The sequence below is a fragment of the Malurus melanocephalus genome, unplaced genomic scaffold, assembly GCF_030028575.1.
Source record: "Malurus melanocephalus ecotype Western Australia unplaced genomic scaffold, MMel_1.1 scaffold_109, whole genome shotgun sequence".
NCBI lineage: Eukaryota > Metazoa > Chordata > Aves > Passeriformes > Maluridae > Malurus > Malurus melanocephalus.
The window spans coordinates 1,147,194-1,164,531 of NW_026623341.1; the positions used below are offsets into that span (position 1 = coordinate 1,147,194).

Genomic DNA, 17,338 nt, shown 5'->3' on the forward strand with positions numbered 1-17,338 from the left:
ATGTACTAATTTTCTAGCAGGACACCAGGTAATTTTTAAATCTCTGTACACTTTGAAAATAAAATAACGTATTGATCTTCTATGCTCCCCTTCCCTTCAGAGTAAAACACAATTTCAGTAAGTCTTCCCTAGTGAAAAAGAGAAGTCCCTGTTTCACAACATGCAAGACTGATAAATAATTTGAAATAACTGGAGCCAGTTGAGAGGAAGACTARATAAGCGCCTCGGTATTGGCCCATTCCAATGAGCAGTGAGAAAAAAGTGAGGAACTAATGGTACTAACTTTGCCTTTGAATAGTCAGCTGAACACTCATGGATCTTTCAGGTATAGATAAAATGCCTCCTCTATTTCTGTCTTTCTGCTTCTTAAAAACTGTCTTTTGGCTAGGTTGGGCTACCTAAAAGGTACCTAATCTAAACTCTTTGTGTGCATACACACAGAGCATGGATCTCATGACTATCTGGTACCACTATTTATATTTTTATTTATATTTTTCTGTACAGATGATCACAAAGTTGGCTGGTTTTATAAAACAAAAAAATATGGTTTCCCATAAAAAAAATCCATTTTTATTTTTCTAAAAGTCAAATTAAATAAATGCTTTCTGAGAAAGAAATAAAGTATTGTGGTGACAAGATAACCTTTTATATCTAGATGATACCTCATATCAAGACTTCACAAATTCTGTTTGAATATTAAGCTTGTTCCTTGAAGTTAACAAAATACCAAAGGTGAAGAATGTTTCTCTAAAGGATAATCAAAACCTGTTCTGTTATGTGAGCTCTGATAAGCTTCATTATTTCCCTTCAATGATAAGCTCTCAAAACAGGGTTTCAGAACAATGAAGTTCTAACCCATTCAACCTTCATGAACCACACTAGTTTTCTCCATTTTGCAATTTTCACTTCTTGAAATGTAGAAATCCATAACTAATAAGTAGGTGTGTATGTTAGGTCAGCAGCAAATAAAGAAATGTTCTAACACATATTACAGAGAGATTATCTGGTGGCTCGACCACTTCCTTGGGCAGTGTGTTCCAATATAGAAACTTTTTGGGTTATATCCCTTCTAGAATTAAAGCTGTCAGAAATGCTGATTTGGTTGTGCTGCAATTCTCAAAAATAGTGCTACATGGTGTTTCTAGGCAGTCAAAATATTCTGAGATGASTGGTACAATAATGGCATTTACTGGTATTTCAATATCCACACTGAAATTTTAGCAATAGTAGCTTTTCTGATTTAAGCAAAATTGAATAGGGATGATATATAACATGATGTATAAAAAGTTTTGTGTACAGCTTGCACATTATCTAAAGACTCAGGAATTTTAAGTCCTATTATATTTGGATTCTTGATTCTTTTTACATGCACAGTTTCCAGTGTGCCACTTTTCACTTGGAACGAATACTAAATCTGTGGATCTGAGAACACAAAAAAATTGATTTTTCCACAAACATTTTTAATAGAAGCACCACAATAGTGCCTGAATTAGAAGCAGAATGGTCTATGGCTTGAATATCACTTTTTCTAGCTTGTTTGTTTGGATTATTTTTCAATCGACAGAATTTTTTATTACAATAATATTTCCAAGATAAAATTATGYCCTGAAGCAGACAAATTCTGAAGAGTCTACCTCCTTTTAATCACTAGAAATGAATATTTTAAAAAGGCTAATTTAAAAAGAACAACAGTTCAATACTAGTATATTTAGTAAAAATTATATTTATATTTTGCTATTTCCCCATACATTATCACCATCAAATTTCCTGAGGTCTTACAGATGTTTTGTTTAAAATCTAAAATATCATCAGTTAATGCTGCCAGCCTAATGGAACACAGCTTTGATTTCTTTGTCAAATCTCTCCTCCATACTACTATAATCTGAGAAATATAATACCCTAGACATAAAGTATAATAAAATGGGAATCTGTTTCTGGTGCCARCAGTGAGACACACCTTGTTCAATTAAATCAGTCTTAAAATAGATATCCTAACAAAACTGTAGATTGGGACAATTTACTCTAATTCAATTTACAATCTACTCTGAATTCAAGGGCTAGAAGCGGTTTAATTTCAATTTTCTGCTCTGATTTAAGGAAAACTAATTTAGGAAAAATACAGAATTTATAAATAAAAAGAGTGCTGAGTTTTTATATGGGAATTAAGACAAATGCAATTCCTTCTTCCAGAAAGATCAGCCTGGGTAAATGAATTCTCTATCTGTTAATGCTTAGTGCTGGGAAAACTGGAAACGAAATTTTATTTGATTTTCCTGTGAGAATATGATGCAACAGACACACATCCAACTGGATTTTTGATCATTATGGAATTATCTTTCTTCCTTCTCGAACATGGCTTTTTTTCTTTATAAGAATGGCATTATTTTTTCCAAAGATCATGAGGAATCAGAAAGGATGAACAATCTTTGTTCCAGAAAAAGAAAACATCTTGGAAGTAAATTTAAATTAGTCTTTTTCTTCACTGTGAAAATAAAATTTGAAGTAAGCAATAGAAAAAGCAATAGATGTCCAAATGTGAATTCCTTTCATAAGCACCCAACTCCCACTATAATATCTCATCTCAATAAAAGAACAGGATCCCAAAAAATCAAGTTCCCAAACTAGTCTTCCTAAATAATGGTAAGCATTAATAATGATGATGATGATAATAATAATAACAATAACAATAATAATAATAATAATAATCATCATCATCATCATCATTATCAACATCATCAAAACACTATCAGTTTCTGGAGTTGTAAAATGTGAGCATCTTTAATATTTAGAGATCTGCCTTTAATATTTAGAGATTTCTGATTTAGAGATCACCCTTTCAAAAGGAAGGAGGTTGTCTTCTTCATACAAATCAGTACTGCATAAGTGCATATGTTGCAAATTCTGAAAAGGTGTGAGAACACACAACTACCATCTGTAAATCTTCATCTGAAAACCAACTAAGATGAAATTAAATCCCTTTGTTTTTTATCTTTGTGCAAAACTTGAATACAGTGGAACTTACAGTATTAGTTCTGAACTTAATATGAATATTAGTGATGCTAAGTAGGGTTTAGATTTGTAAAAACCCAATAAACTGATGTTGAGATAATATGTTGGCCGGAGTCTGTTGGTCAACAAAACATATCTAAGAAAGGTTTCTTGACATATGAACAATTCTGTTATTTCTGACTCGCTGGTACTTTTCTTATCCAGAAATACTTACATCTAAAGCAGTGATAGAAAATCCACAAGCAATTCTAAAAATCTGGCCTGCAATACTCTTACTAGTTTTGGGAGATGCTTCAGTGTTCCTTAGTTTGAAAATGGAACCTTGCTCATTCTAAGGTAACAATTCTATCTTTATGTCAAGAAATGCATAAACCAGATTTTGCAAGCTGGAAGCATACTACAGTTCTGTGCTGGAAATTTAAGAAAAGAATTAATAAAGGCATATAATTACATAATYCTTAGATTAATACCTTCAGCTGAAACCTGCCATAACAGGCAGTTTTGGCTTATGGGCACAAGCAAACTTAAGAAGCATTTTGGCACATGGCTGGGAAAGGATCGTCAGGACTAAAGTTTGAAATGAAAAATGCAATGCAAAAAATGTTGAAAAGAGCATTTTAGTGTCTCCAAGGTCTCCACTTTAGACTCTTTCTTTTTTTTCTCCTACAAATTTATATTCATAGTTACTCTTTCTGTTGTTTATTTTAATTAATATTCAGGATATATACTAAGACAACACAACATTTATTACATCACTTCATCTGATCTTCTCAGCATCTACATCATAAGATAGTCCATCACTTAACCAAGTTCAACCATAAAATTATCTTGTACTTTAAAGAAAGCTGTCCTTGAACTCATTCTTATTTTTAAAGGTATTCAAAATGGATAGATGGATAGATGGACTTTAGGGAAGAGTTTGGATGGAATTTTTCATTTAGTGTTCTGTTCTTAATGGCTTAAGAGAAATTGCATGATTTCCCAGAATGCAGACAACAGACAGTTTCGGAAATGTGTTTTAAAGAACATATTTTCCTATTTATAGCTGAAAGTGTACCCTTCAAATGTCTAGGAAGGTATCTCTTGCATTGTCAGGGATGAAAATTGAAGATTTACATTCCTTTTTTATTTTTGGTGATTACAGCGTACCTGGCAGTTGGAATCTAAAGATAAGCGTCTCTCTATTGAAATTTATTGCTAATTGAGTTTGATTTTTCAGTCTTGGTTAATTGATTAACATTAATGGACCCAYCTGCTGCATCAATACATGGAGAATAACAACAGTAAGAATAATCACTGTGAGAACAGTTTGAGACATTGCAAACATGATTGTTTGTGGGAGCAATTAACTTTGAGATTGAATTCCACACTGTAAAAGCCAAGCTTGTGTATGTTTACTTTTTTTTTAATCTTTATACAAGTTAAAATAAATGTATTAATCAAGTACTACTAGTGTAGTGGCTGACATAATTGTCAAATCATTGGTGAGGTAATTTTGTGAGTTTATTTCCCACACACAGATGTGTCTTCTTAATTAACACTAAACTTGGTTTGCAACATCTGGCTCATATGATCAGGGGGCCACACAGAATATTAAGAGCTTCCTAGGTTAATCTTTTGTGCACATTTCAAACACATCCAAATCCAATGAGCTTTGAATTCTGTAGAACTATATGCATCAAACCCTTAAATTTACTGAAAAGTTGTCATTTTTCCCCTCTGAAATTAATCAGTCTCTGGAATTCTACATTARCGTAAATTTAAAGTGCAGAAAAATATCCAGGGAATTTGAAGAAAAGGTTTTTAAAGGAGTAGAGTATTTACATAGGTGACAATTTTTTTTAAATCTGATACATAATGACTAGTAAAAAATAAAAAAAAATAGATTTGTACTGAACCATTCATCTGATTCAACATATGTTTAAATACTCTTGCAGCCAGATGGGTTTTGTCCTATTGTGGTGGCTTTGGCTGGGATGGAGTTAATTTTGCACACAGTAGCTGGCTGGTATGGGGCTGTTTTACATTTGTGCTGAACACGGGGCTGATAACACAGCCAAGGCCTTTCTGCTCCTCTCCTCACCACGCCAGAGCAGAGGCTGGGGCAGCACAAGGAGGGGACACAGCCAGGACAGYTGACCCYAAATGACCCAAGTGATATCCCAGACCATGCAGCATCACACTCAGCATATCAGGGTMRGGGTAAGAAAGAGGAAGCACATTTGGAAGCAGGGCACATTTGGAGTTACATTGTCTGTCTTCCTGAGTCACCATTTTKCATGCTGAAACTCTGTCTTTCTGTCATCATTGTCCTGCCTAGAACAACCGGCCTTGTTCCCCTTTATGGGCTTAATCTTGATCCTCCACCAATGGACTGGTATCCCAGTCCAGCCTCAGCATGTTGCTATATCCAGGGATATATCCAATGCCCAAGGGCTGGGCATGTCCTGATGTCCCCAGTGCCAAGCCCTGTCCTGACCTACCCCTGGGGAGCACCTGATATAACCAGAGAAAACGGTCAGCTGCATCCTGAAATTTTGTATCTGAAAACTAATCCCTGTCCCCTTCTACTAAACATACAAAAAATACCTTTTCCCCTTAGATTAATTTTTTTTTGCATAATGATTGTAATTAATGGAATGAACACTACAGTAGTATTTTTGGACTCTGATGAGAAAAGGTTAAGTGACTTTAAGAAACATTTCTTAGGAAACACACCTGTATATGCCCAGCAATATGTGTTAAGTTTCAGTCTTCACYAGAAAACATGACAGAGATATTTGCTATGTAATACTTCGTGGTCTTTCAGAAGCAAACCCACTAATTAGTTGCCAAGCCCCTGAAGAATAGCATGCAATGAAAAAGAAATTTTCTTTTTCTTTTTGCCACCGAGCAGTGTAATTGAAACACCTGGCAAAAATATTGCAATGACATCAGATAGCTCCCTTAGCACTCATGTGAATCCCATCAGGTCCCATGGATATTTGTCCAGTTAATTTAAAAGTTGCCAAATTTGATTATTGTCCACCAAGTGTAAGTTTTCCTTTCTTCATATATTCTCCTACAGGAGAGGAATAGGATTCCTGCAGGCCAGTTATCAATAGACTGAGGCAAAAAAGRCACTGAATATTTAAATCTTTCCTGAATCCTTTGTCACCAGACCTTTTCCCCCATTCAACAACAAGCCTACATTTTCCCATTTTCCCAGTCTTCCTTTTGCTGCTTATATCCCTATGGAAGCTTTTGGTTTTTCCCTGCATGTCCTTGCCAGATTAATCTCCAGATGAACTTTTGCTTGTTCCATATCTGTGTAGATGGGTATTTTCTCTGTATTCCACCCAGATAACCTGGCCATGCTTCTGTCTCTTGCACACTTCCTTTTAATGTTTGAGTTTTGTCAGAAGCATCTTATTAATCTATTCAGGCTTCCTGACACTTGATTTCCAGCTMATTAGAATGGATCATTCTTGGGTTTGGAGGAGATGATCCCTGAAAATCAGTTGGCCGCTGAAGAAAATCATAAAAACCATGCTACTGCAGAGCTGCTCATCCCTGGTTTGCACATGCCCAGCCTTCCATGACGCCTCTGGACAGAAGAGAAGAGACCTATTTCGAAACAAAAGCTTTTCTGAAAAGAGCCCAGGCCAGCAGTTGGAAAACAGAAAGTCAGGAAGCAAATCCAATCATCATGAATTATTCAGGACACAAATTCAAATGAAACAGTATTCCATAATGGGAGTTGACAGGCCAAGCAGGAGAATGACAGAGATGTAGTAAAGACCAAYAGAGGAAAAACAGACTCATTATTCCCAAGTACACACTCAGTGTCACCAGACTGGTAGGCAAACTGTGTATGTTTTCATAAAGCTGCCTTGCTTTCATTTTTGCTCTAGTCAAACAAGACTTAAAGATCAAAGACCTGTTYGGTGTTCTTTGTGTGTTCGCATCATTCAAGAGAGGCAGAGAAGTCCCTCAAAAATTTGTTCAAGGTCTCCTCAACCTAAGAAACAGACAGTGGTCCAGAACATCAAAAGAATTTTAGACTGTTCTGTTCAGCATTTCCCTTGAAGTGAAATGCAATTTTTTAAAAAACTTGGCAGCTACCACAGAAATTCCATCAATTCTAAACAGAAATGTGTTTCTAAATGCTGAGTTCCTTAGATAATGATCAATTTGCTATGACTTGAGAAGTCACTGTGCTCCTACTGAACCATCATTCAACTGAACCACCATCCTCCTGTTCTTTTAACTCCTGTCTCTTTCAGATTCTGTTTCCTCTTTCARCATGATGCACCTTAACTTTCAAAGGTTCTTTGACAATACTTTTTCACACATACCGAAGGTGAACAAGAAAGTCACTTGTTTATGTTTTCATAGCATGATGAGTATTTCATAACCAGGAACACTCCATGAAGATGTGAGATACGGAGTTGTTGGGCAAAAAATGGCATCTTATGTGCCTTCTGTCCAAACTGTCTATACAAATGTTCAGATTTAGTCTTACAGCAGAACTGATTCAGTTGATTGCAAAGGAATTCTGGCATCAATRTAATATATATGCTGTGTGGACAATATATTTTACATAACTTTTCATGCAAGCAAATAAAGTATAAAATCTCTCTGGCATGAAAATGTCACATTTTCCTTGTGAAATTATCAGGACAAAAGATTGGTGATTATTTCRTTACAGAGAAAATTAGAATAATTTTTCATTAAATATGAAACTAGAAGCCCAGGGTGTAATGGATGATAAAAYGGGTAAAGAAATAACTCTTACCTAGTGCAGGTCCCACCATTGTGGCATGGATGATAATCACATATTGGAACATTGCAGTTCTCAACATTCCTTCCTTCAAGAGCTTCATCTATGATGAACAATTCTTTGTGGTTAATTTGAAAATCCCTAATGCATCCTCTGTAGCCATATATYCGCCCAGCACATCGATGAACCTCTTCATGAACAGGAACATTTCCAAGGAAGATTGATCCAAAGTTGAGCTGCAGAAACATGAAGAGAATTCTCAAAAAAAAAGTGATTTTTGATGTTACTGTACACAGTGAATGAATACTAAATACTGATAAAGGAAACACCCATTACKTGAAGATGGCCAAAACCAATGACACTACCTGAAAGGATTATTTTTAAATATGTGATTCTCTTTTTTAAAAAACCAATCCTGACAAAGAGATTGGTTTAATGTGTTTTCATATTTTCAAACATGTATGACAACATCCATGCCATGAAAGAAAATCTGGAATTCCCAGCCTTAACCACAATGAACATGGTTTTTCCCATGGTTTCCCTTCCCTCATCCTATATGATCAGCTTAAAGATCAAAGACCTGTACATTCATGGCAAAGGCTTGTTGCAGGAACACAGGAGAAGCTGYAAACTTGAAGACATTTTCTTCAAGACCTGAGATCTATGGAACCCCACAATGAGGGGAATACAGAAAAAAGATTTTTGTTTTATTAATGAATGTCAGAAAACTGTTATACTAAAGCCCAAGGAAAAACAAGAATTTTGTTAAAATTTCAAAAGCCTAGAACACCTTTACAAAGGTGCAAAGAAACAAACACACTTTTTTCACACTGGGACTGACCAAATCATACCAGTGCTCACTATGATAATTCCTCTATTGTCTGACCTAGCATTTAAGCCCTTGATTGCCACATATAAAGGCTCTGTGACTCATTTAGCATTCTGAATTTCACTCCTCAAGCTAATACCTAGCTTTCTAGAATTATGACGTGGGACTTAATCATTCTTAAGATCATTTGCTAAATGCCTGTCAGTTCTTAGAACTGAAAAAAGAATAATAATTTTTCGTAGGTGTATCACACGGTGATGCATTTATTTGCACAATGCCATCAGTCCAGAAAGAAAATGACACATAGCTCATTCAAGTCAAGCAGGAATAAACCAATGGAATCAGAAATATATCACAGCATGTGCAAAACATGAGGGGGTTATTTACAGTGAAGGGGCCCTTCACTGTAAATAACCATATTCATACCGTATTCAGACCACAGTAAAGAAGTAGAAACAGGAGAAAATCATCACACTGATTTATTTGAAATTCACACAATATGATTTTTGCTTTGCTTTTCCCTGCATTGTTTTTGTCAGTCCTGGAGCTATGTTGCTGACAATTTCAAGTGAAATTTGGTGATACAATGAAGGTGAATACTGCCAAATACTCCTCTACTTAGTGTCTTTCATTTTGAGGGGAAAAAGAAAAACACCTACTTCTTTTAGACCATGGATAAAATTAAATCAGATTTTCCATGTCAAAGAATTCAGGGACATTGGCTCTGCACTTGTTGAAGTAATTTCAGATCACTTGAGTTTATCCCCTTTCAGACAAAGCTATGAAACACCACTGTGATAGACAAGATTTGCAAGCAATGTTTGCAGACATTTTCTCTCTGCTTGAGAATCTCTTTCAAGAATTAAGCAAATCATTGGACTGCATTAGACACTGCCTATGATTAAGGAAAGTGTTTTTAGCTCTCCTCTTGCGACACAATCTCTTTTATTATTGGATTTATTTTACAAAAGCACTAACCCTGGGGGTAGATCCAATGGAATCTGTGTACAGAACAACTTCAGTAGGCTTTGCTCAGTTTCTAGCATCACTGGATTTTATCATGATGTACTAGATGTTCAAGCATGTGCTAGTACACCAATAATACATGTTCTTTCTATAAAGGTCCTGTTCTGAATTTAACTGACKTAACCAAAATATTTTGGTTTTAAGAAAGCACAAAGAAAGAATTTCTTTAAGTCTTGTTAATAGCATAAAAGGCTTAATATAACATTATATCAATTACTTACGTGATACTCATGTTTAACTTTTAAAATACTGATTTATAAATATCCTTCTTCACTTTGAGCCTGAGTGGCAAAAAGGATTATCTTGGGCAATAACGGGAAGATATTCATTAGTCTTCTTAGAGACAAGAAATGTAATTTTTTCTTTCTTTGATTRCCTGCTTTGTAAATAGGGGTTCTGGGAGATTAGGAGCAGATTTTTAAAGTGTAATAGATAGTCATGAGGTTTTGACATTCACACTACATACCATACAAGGCAGGAAATTCTGTTACAAACAACAGTGCATACTGTGAGATGCACATCAAGATTAGCATCTTYACAGCTAACTCGCCTGTCTTCTAGKGAACAAACTTATAAAGCAAGCTGTCAATCACACTCAAATTCTCAAGTCTAAAAAAGATTTTAAATGTATCATRCCGAAATGAGAGAATGCATTGAAGGAATGAGAGAATGCATAACAAAGAGAGGCAATAAAACGGAGACAAAGAATAACAGAAAAATTCAAGATTTGGGAAAGCTGATCTATTGTCCATTTAGAATGAGTCTTCTGACACCAGATTTAAAATGGAGACCGATATTTTGTACAATGCTATTCAGAAGCCAAGTCTTAGCAACAATACTGACATCAGATTAAATTATTGATGATCCATAACTGTCCTCCACTAGACAGTGTGGCTTGCAACTAAAAGGTAACCAGAATTGCTTCTCAGCAATATCTGAATTGTTTCTAATGACCCCATGGCCTTAGGTAAATGGTACTGCTATTTTTTTTTTTTTTTTTTTTTTTTTTTATTTTTTTTTTTTTTTTTTTTTTTTTTTTTACTCTCATGGCATCCTTATCTTTTTCGTGGACTTTGCACAGCTGGAATAGAAGTTTCAGAGTCAAATAAACTAAGAAATTATTGGATATGGTATGGATTCTTGATGTGAAAATACCTATTAAAGAGAAACAAAGTACATATAATGATAATTAAGAGGAATTACATTTCCTCCTTTAGAAGAAGTTAGAGTACACCTATTCTCCTTCAAAAGTAACTGAAGTGCATATGCTGATGAAATGTTCAAAGTGAATAGCTGGTTTTTGATGTTTGGCAGACTCACCTGAGATGCTCGATGTGAGAAAGAAAGTCTGTGCTGTACAGGAGGGTTTCCATCTGCAGCCATTTCAATCATGCAGTAACCTTCAGGACTGCCCACAGGCAAAGTGTAGCTGTAAGGGAGCAGAAGATCACATTACTGCTTATACTGTTGATCACAGAGTATTCAAAACCTGCACAGCAAATGTAAGGTGAAAGAGATGTTCATGCTTCCATAAAGGATGAAAATTTTTGGACAATAATATACTAATAATTCTGGTTTCATGACTACTTGAAATACCCATGAGACAGAAGACATAAGTTTCTTATACTAATGTCCCTCTTTTGTTTGCTTTCTAACTATTCTTGACTAGTGTTTGAAATATATAGAGAAAAGAAGAAAGCAATCTTTAAATGTTTAAGTGGGTATTGATAAATTTTAGGTGTTAACTGTGGTTGACATCCAGCCTCCCTAGTAGAGAAAGTTGTTGGACAAGTGACATCAAYGCTGAATGATGCTGAACAGCCTGGGTTGAAATTTCCTTTTCCTGACCTACAGGGGGAACAGAAATGGAATAAGAAATGAAAGGCTGCACACCTCTGAGCAGAAAAATTACACTGTGATGCAGTTATCACTACTCAGAAAGTGTGTTAGTGCAGAGTCTGGTATTGAGCCTCAGAGATAAAAAASAATGTAAGGTTAAGGGAATCTGTGAAGTAAATAGTAGTGAGCGTTCAATAAAACACTGAGAATTCTTTGGTTTCTTTCCATGATGAGATCTGATAAAAACTATTCAAATTATCAGCAATAAAAATTCAATAAAAAAGATTTTTAAAAACACTGGATTTTGTATTTAGAAAGGAAATTTATATAAACATTATTGCAGCAAATGCAGAATAGTACAATAGCAGTTGACAGATTTTTTAAAAGTGAGGTCTTCTATTTCTGCGGAAATGCTTTCAAATACCGCTTTGCTTCTGTTTCAATTTTCATATGTTTTAGAAGAGAATGTGATGTCCCCTTTTTGGGAAGCATGTTAAGGTTTACTGACTACACATACTCTGTACAGGAAATTCTGCTCAACCAAATCCACATAATTGGGTTTCAGAGCAAGACTTCTAACAACAACGTCACATTTTTATGTAATATTTCACAGCTCTTACACAACAGACTTTAAAAAGATTCTGAAAAAAAACTTGTATCTTTATCTGGATTGCCAAATTTTCCTTTTTTTCAGCTAAATAAGTGGTAAAGGACAATGACAGGAATCTAATGAATTGTTTCATGTTGGGAAAGATGTTATGTTAGGCCATAGACATATGAAAGAGTTAAAATATTTTAAAGCCCATTATGATCTGTACACTAGAAACATACATTATTAGTCACAGAAATTACTTTAGCATTCACAAGGACACACAAGAAAACCACATCAAGATGTACCATAGTTCTCAAATGGTACCTTCTTATAAATTACCACCTGGTTGGTTGTGTGCAGCTGCCATGGTGTGATTTATTCCAGGTTATRCCTTGAGCTTTGTGTTTCTGCTCCTGTGTCTGAAGTCTTACTATTTCATCCTCCAGTCTGTAGATTCATTATGGAATTTAGTGTCTCAGTTTTCACCTCTGAAGTTGCTGGGAACATTGTACTGACATAAATGGATATAGTATTAGGGCCCTAATGAATATAAATTCACTGCAGCGCAGTGATTTCTGAGTGAGCAGCACAAAACCAGTGCATTTACTAACAAGTCTCATAGCCAGCAGATCCACATCAGCAGCTGATGCTCTCATACTAATAAATCCCACCTTTCCAATGGTTATCTCACTGTTGGTTCACAGTTCAATCAGTCAATACTAATTCATTGACTTTTCACTCTGCTTTGCTGCATGGGGGTTGAAATGTGCTAAATTATTTCTACTTTGTAAGTATTCAACACTTTTTCTGTTTCTGACACTTTCTTTAAAAGTCTGAGACATTTGAATGGCGTTTTCTATTATCACCTGAAACTTGCTCTAGACCCTTATTCAAATGAGTTAGAAAAATGTTTATTTTTATTTCTAATTTTAGGTTACAAAATATTGTTTTTAAGGTATTTTACACTACATTCCTTCTTGTGAAGTCTAAAGTTAGCATAATGTTTTGATTCTGTATMTAGGGAGCCAGAAGCAAAGCCTGCTGTTTTGAAGAACATCTAATTTGCACATTTCATTATAAATTATGAATTCAGTAAACAGAAGTTTCTCATTAATAAACAAAAGATATATTGACAGACAGTCTGGGATGTCCTTTTTAGGTTCTTGAAATAAGGATAATTTTTGAGAAAATACTTCCACTATTGTGTTTTCCAGCCAATTCATGAAATGTAAAATATTCTTTGAATTTATTATTCCCACTCATATTTCAGCTGCTGGGAATTATCTAGGTAAATCAGAATGCATRAAGATAACTTGCTCAGATAAGAGAAAATCAGCTCGTTAAAGATTCTCTCTTGGGGGAAACAAACTCATAAGTTTTCCTAGATTCTTTCTACTCTGAGTGGATACTGTAGTAGAGACCTAACATACTCATGGCAAAGCCTACYCTCTGCCCCTGTCTTGTCCCTGCTTTTCAGGAAGATTTCTGAAGTCTGCCCCTGTTTCTCTTTCTAAATGACCCCTCATATCACACATTACAATGGTCCAGACCTCAAAGAACAAAAGTTTAAGTGAAGTGGGAAAATTAATAAAGAATGTTCATCTAAAGAAAAAGAAAAGAACAGTGTGGTCTGTGTCAGTTTGACCGTCGTCAAGCAATTAGCCATCCATCCGGCATTGTAAACTTTCATTGCAAATGTCTGGTGTATACACATTGTCACTGTTTTGTACACATAATTTCTATTGGTTTGATCCTTTACTAGAGGAAAAAAACTGGAAGATTAAATACAGGTGCAACTAAAATAAGCCTTAAAGATTGCTTGATATTGAAACAGTACCTTTATCTTAAGTATCTTTATTAAGACAAGCCCCAGTATCATAAATACATTTAGACAATAATGCAGTCACCCCTACTTAAGCATATCTAGTAACCCATTCTACTCTTAAAGAATTACATCAGAAAAAAAAAGAAAAAAAAGAAAATCCAAGTAAAAGCCCCCAATATCTATAAACAACAGCTATTTTATAGTGATTTTGATCCTTAGATCTTAATTTCACAAAGGACATTGAGGTGTTTTGTTTTTTTTTTAATATGCAGCAATGAAATCTCAAAGAACATCACTAGTTTATTTGATGTCAGCCAACAGATTGGCAAATGAGTTGTGAGAATAAAACCACAGGCTACAAGCAGCCAGCTACAGCCCTATATTCTGTAGTGCATGGAAGGAATGTTTCTTCAGCATTTGCTTCTTCCTCTGTAAGGATTTCCGAGGAATTAATACTTGAAATTTGTCTCTGTGCTGTCATAGAAAGGAAAAACTGTCATTTGAAATGTGAACACAATGGATATTTTTCATGCTTAAGTTACCACAAAATTAGGACTGCTTGAATTTGCTAGATTACTCAAATATGCCTAGAATAGCTTTTAGAAAGAGACAGAGCATGGAAAATTACAGTCCAAAAGACAGTTTTCTTAAAAATTATAAACATATGAAAAAATGGCAATTAAACAATAAATGCTGTTTCTGTCTTCATTATAGCATTTAAACCCAGAAAGTGCCACAATACGGACACATGCAAAATATAATCATACTAWTTTTTTAAAACAATGATGGAAAAAAGAAGGCACTTGAAATACTGTGTCACAGAAATGACCTGAACTAAAATACCATTCATCTTGCTCTGTAACCTGGTTATAGCTTTCTTAGAATCTCTGTTTAAATCTGTCATAATCTTGCAACTGAATAAGTGCAGTTATGTTATTTCACACATCTCATAGAAGATTGAAATCCATTTTCCACATTAGAAAAGAGAAAATGAAACTGATGATTTATTCTCTTGACATTTTTTCTTTATTTTTCTAATTAACYTCATATTATGAGATGCTGACCTCGCATTAAGAACACCTGAGATGAAAGTGGCTAATCACTGACATCTTTAAATATTGAAGTATTTTTAGTTCAGTGGTTCTTTTTCACTCGTTTGGATGCTGAAGGCATTTCAGTCCATCTGCCTCGCATGTCAGTGGCACATTCCGGCTGCATTTAAAGCCAGCCTATTTTTCCCTCCAGAGACAGTGACAGGAGAGAATGCAATGCAATTCCTACTGCAGGATAATTTTGTCAGGCACCAGAGTTATGATTCATGCACATCACCCTCATGATGATATAGAAAGGACTCACAGGGGAGTAGAGAATTGGGTGCGTGGGGAGCAGTTGTGGGAAATGCATGTGTGTGGAGGACTTAGGGGCAATGTTATGTGCAATAATCTAAACAGGTCTGGAGCCAYGTGGAGCCCAGCCTGTTCCTGGAGATGCTGAGCTACAGGCCTGATGCATTTGAGTATTTATTTCCACAAATTTGAAACAAGAAGTTGTTCAGTCTTCTTATTTGCTCTTGGCTTAGAATGACATCATTTTTTTTCATAGCTGCTGTGGATTTTATGTAAAAGTTGTTAAGAACACGAATTACCAAGGATTTACTGTTTCTTTACAAAAGACTSATGGACCTCAACAGGTACAAAACAGAAGTTATACACAGTGATTAATATCATTAATAGTTGCATCTGGATTAATTATGTACATGAACACTAAATTTCTAACAAAGTGCAATGTTTATCTCACACATTCGTGACACAATTTTGGATAATAGGTGTTGGATTAATTTAGGTCTAGAACTGATAGTCAGACAAATCCTCTCAAGCTGCCTAATACTAGGGCACTTCTAAGTCAAGAGTTACCTCATATGATCTTGCTCAAATTAATATTTTAGCTTAAATTATCATAGACTTCTCCAGGTGGAAATAAAATAATGAATTTTTTCCTTTGAAGCTAGTCACCAGGTGGCAGTAAAGGAGCACTGTAGAAAGCATGAAGGCAAAATTCTTGCTAATGTCTCTTCCAATAATTGGAAAGACTGACTTAAGCTCTAATTGATAGCATGATTGCTTCAGCTTCCAGTTTATATCAAGGGAAACACAGTAAAGTATCTTAAACTGATTACATATTTGACAATATGGATGCGAATAGGTCCAGAGATTGGAACTTCTGGAAGACTTTTAACTGCTTTCATGCATTATAACCACCTAATGTAATCATGTAAAAATGGTGCATTCACAGTTATGTAAACATACTTAAGAAAATTTAGTTTATAGCAATTATATTTTCTATAGAATGCTGAAGGTGCAGCCATATTTCTAACAGATTAAGGAGAGGTATAGCAAAATTAAAATGTCAGATCAGCAGGTATAAATAACCCCAGGCATTATAAAGGTACCTTTGTTCTTCTCCAAGCTAAATAATCATGGTAAGACTGTTTCTGAACAAAGACCTCACACTGCTAGCATACCAGGGTTTCTGGTSTTCTGAAAAATTACTGGAAACTAGTTWCACCACTATCCATTTTATAATGCCACAAATGGAGGATTAAATTTAGAACTACTTGCTATTTTTCTCCCTAGAATCTGAAAAATGGTAGCCCAGCTTAACAGCTCAACACAGGAAAAAATCCCTACAAAACTCCCTTTGCTAAAAAAGTACTGATATTAAAGACACAATATAAAATGACTTCTGCAAAACACAGAAATAGCAGCTTCGTTTACGCCCTTGATTAACCAGAGCAGTTGTCAAGGGAACATCTAACCAACTGTCAAGTAATACAGGAGATTTTTCAAGAACAGTGATTTTACTTTTGACTGAGCATATTCAATTCACATGCATGAAAATCTGTATTTGTGTCTTGCAGTTTTAATAATCTCTTGGTACTTTTCCAAGATTCTTGCACTTACTACCTTTTTTCCCCTCAAAATATTTTCTAAAAAATTCCGTTGTTATTAAAACAAAACCTTCTCTTTCCAAAAATTAACTTCAGCGTTCTTTTTCCATGGAAATGTTGGCATGTCTCTTTACCCTCTTCTATTTCTGTAAGGTCAAATTTTGGTATTTCTCACCAAGTTCAATTGCAACACTCAGAAATGACAATTATAAAAATGAAAGCTGCATTTTATGTCTGACATTTTATTTKAAATCAATGAAACATATTTTATAACCTTCAGCAATTCACCATAAGATTTCAGGTTTTCTAGTTGCTGTAAACTGACCAAACAGTAAAAGTGTGCAGAGAGGTAGAGAGAAAAGGAGGGTGAAGAGAGGAGTGAAAGGGAGATGAAGGGAGATGAAAAGTCCTAAATTACTTTGACTCCTAAAGTGTCCTTGCAGCAATCCCTTGATGTACGTTTCTTTAGGAACAATAAAAAAAAAAAAAAATAGTAAAATAATTTACTT

The 17,338-nt window shown here is 34.9% G+C and overlaps 1 protein-coding gene across 1 annotated transcript in view; it reads right to left on the reverse strand.

The window, feature by feature from the left end:
- Positions 1-17,338, reverse strand: part of EYS (eyes shut homolog) — a 685,229-nt gene that overhangs the window by 91,877 nt on the left and 576,014 nt on the right. Inside the window, exons 39-40 of the mRNA XM_057369428.1 lie at positions 10,947-11,055; positions 7,787-8,007 (exon numbers count right to left, since the gene is read on the reverse strand). Of these exons, the coding sequence (XP_057225411.1) occupies positions 7,787-8,007; positions 10,947-11,055 (330 nt within the window). The remainder of the gene's footprint in view (positions 1-7,786; positions 8,008-10,946; positions 11,056-17,338) is intronic.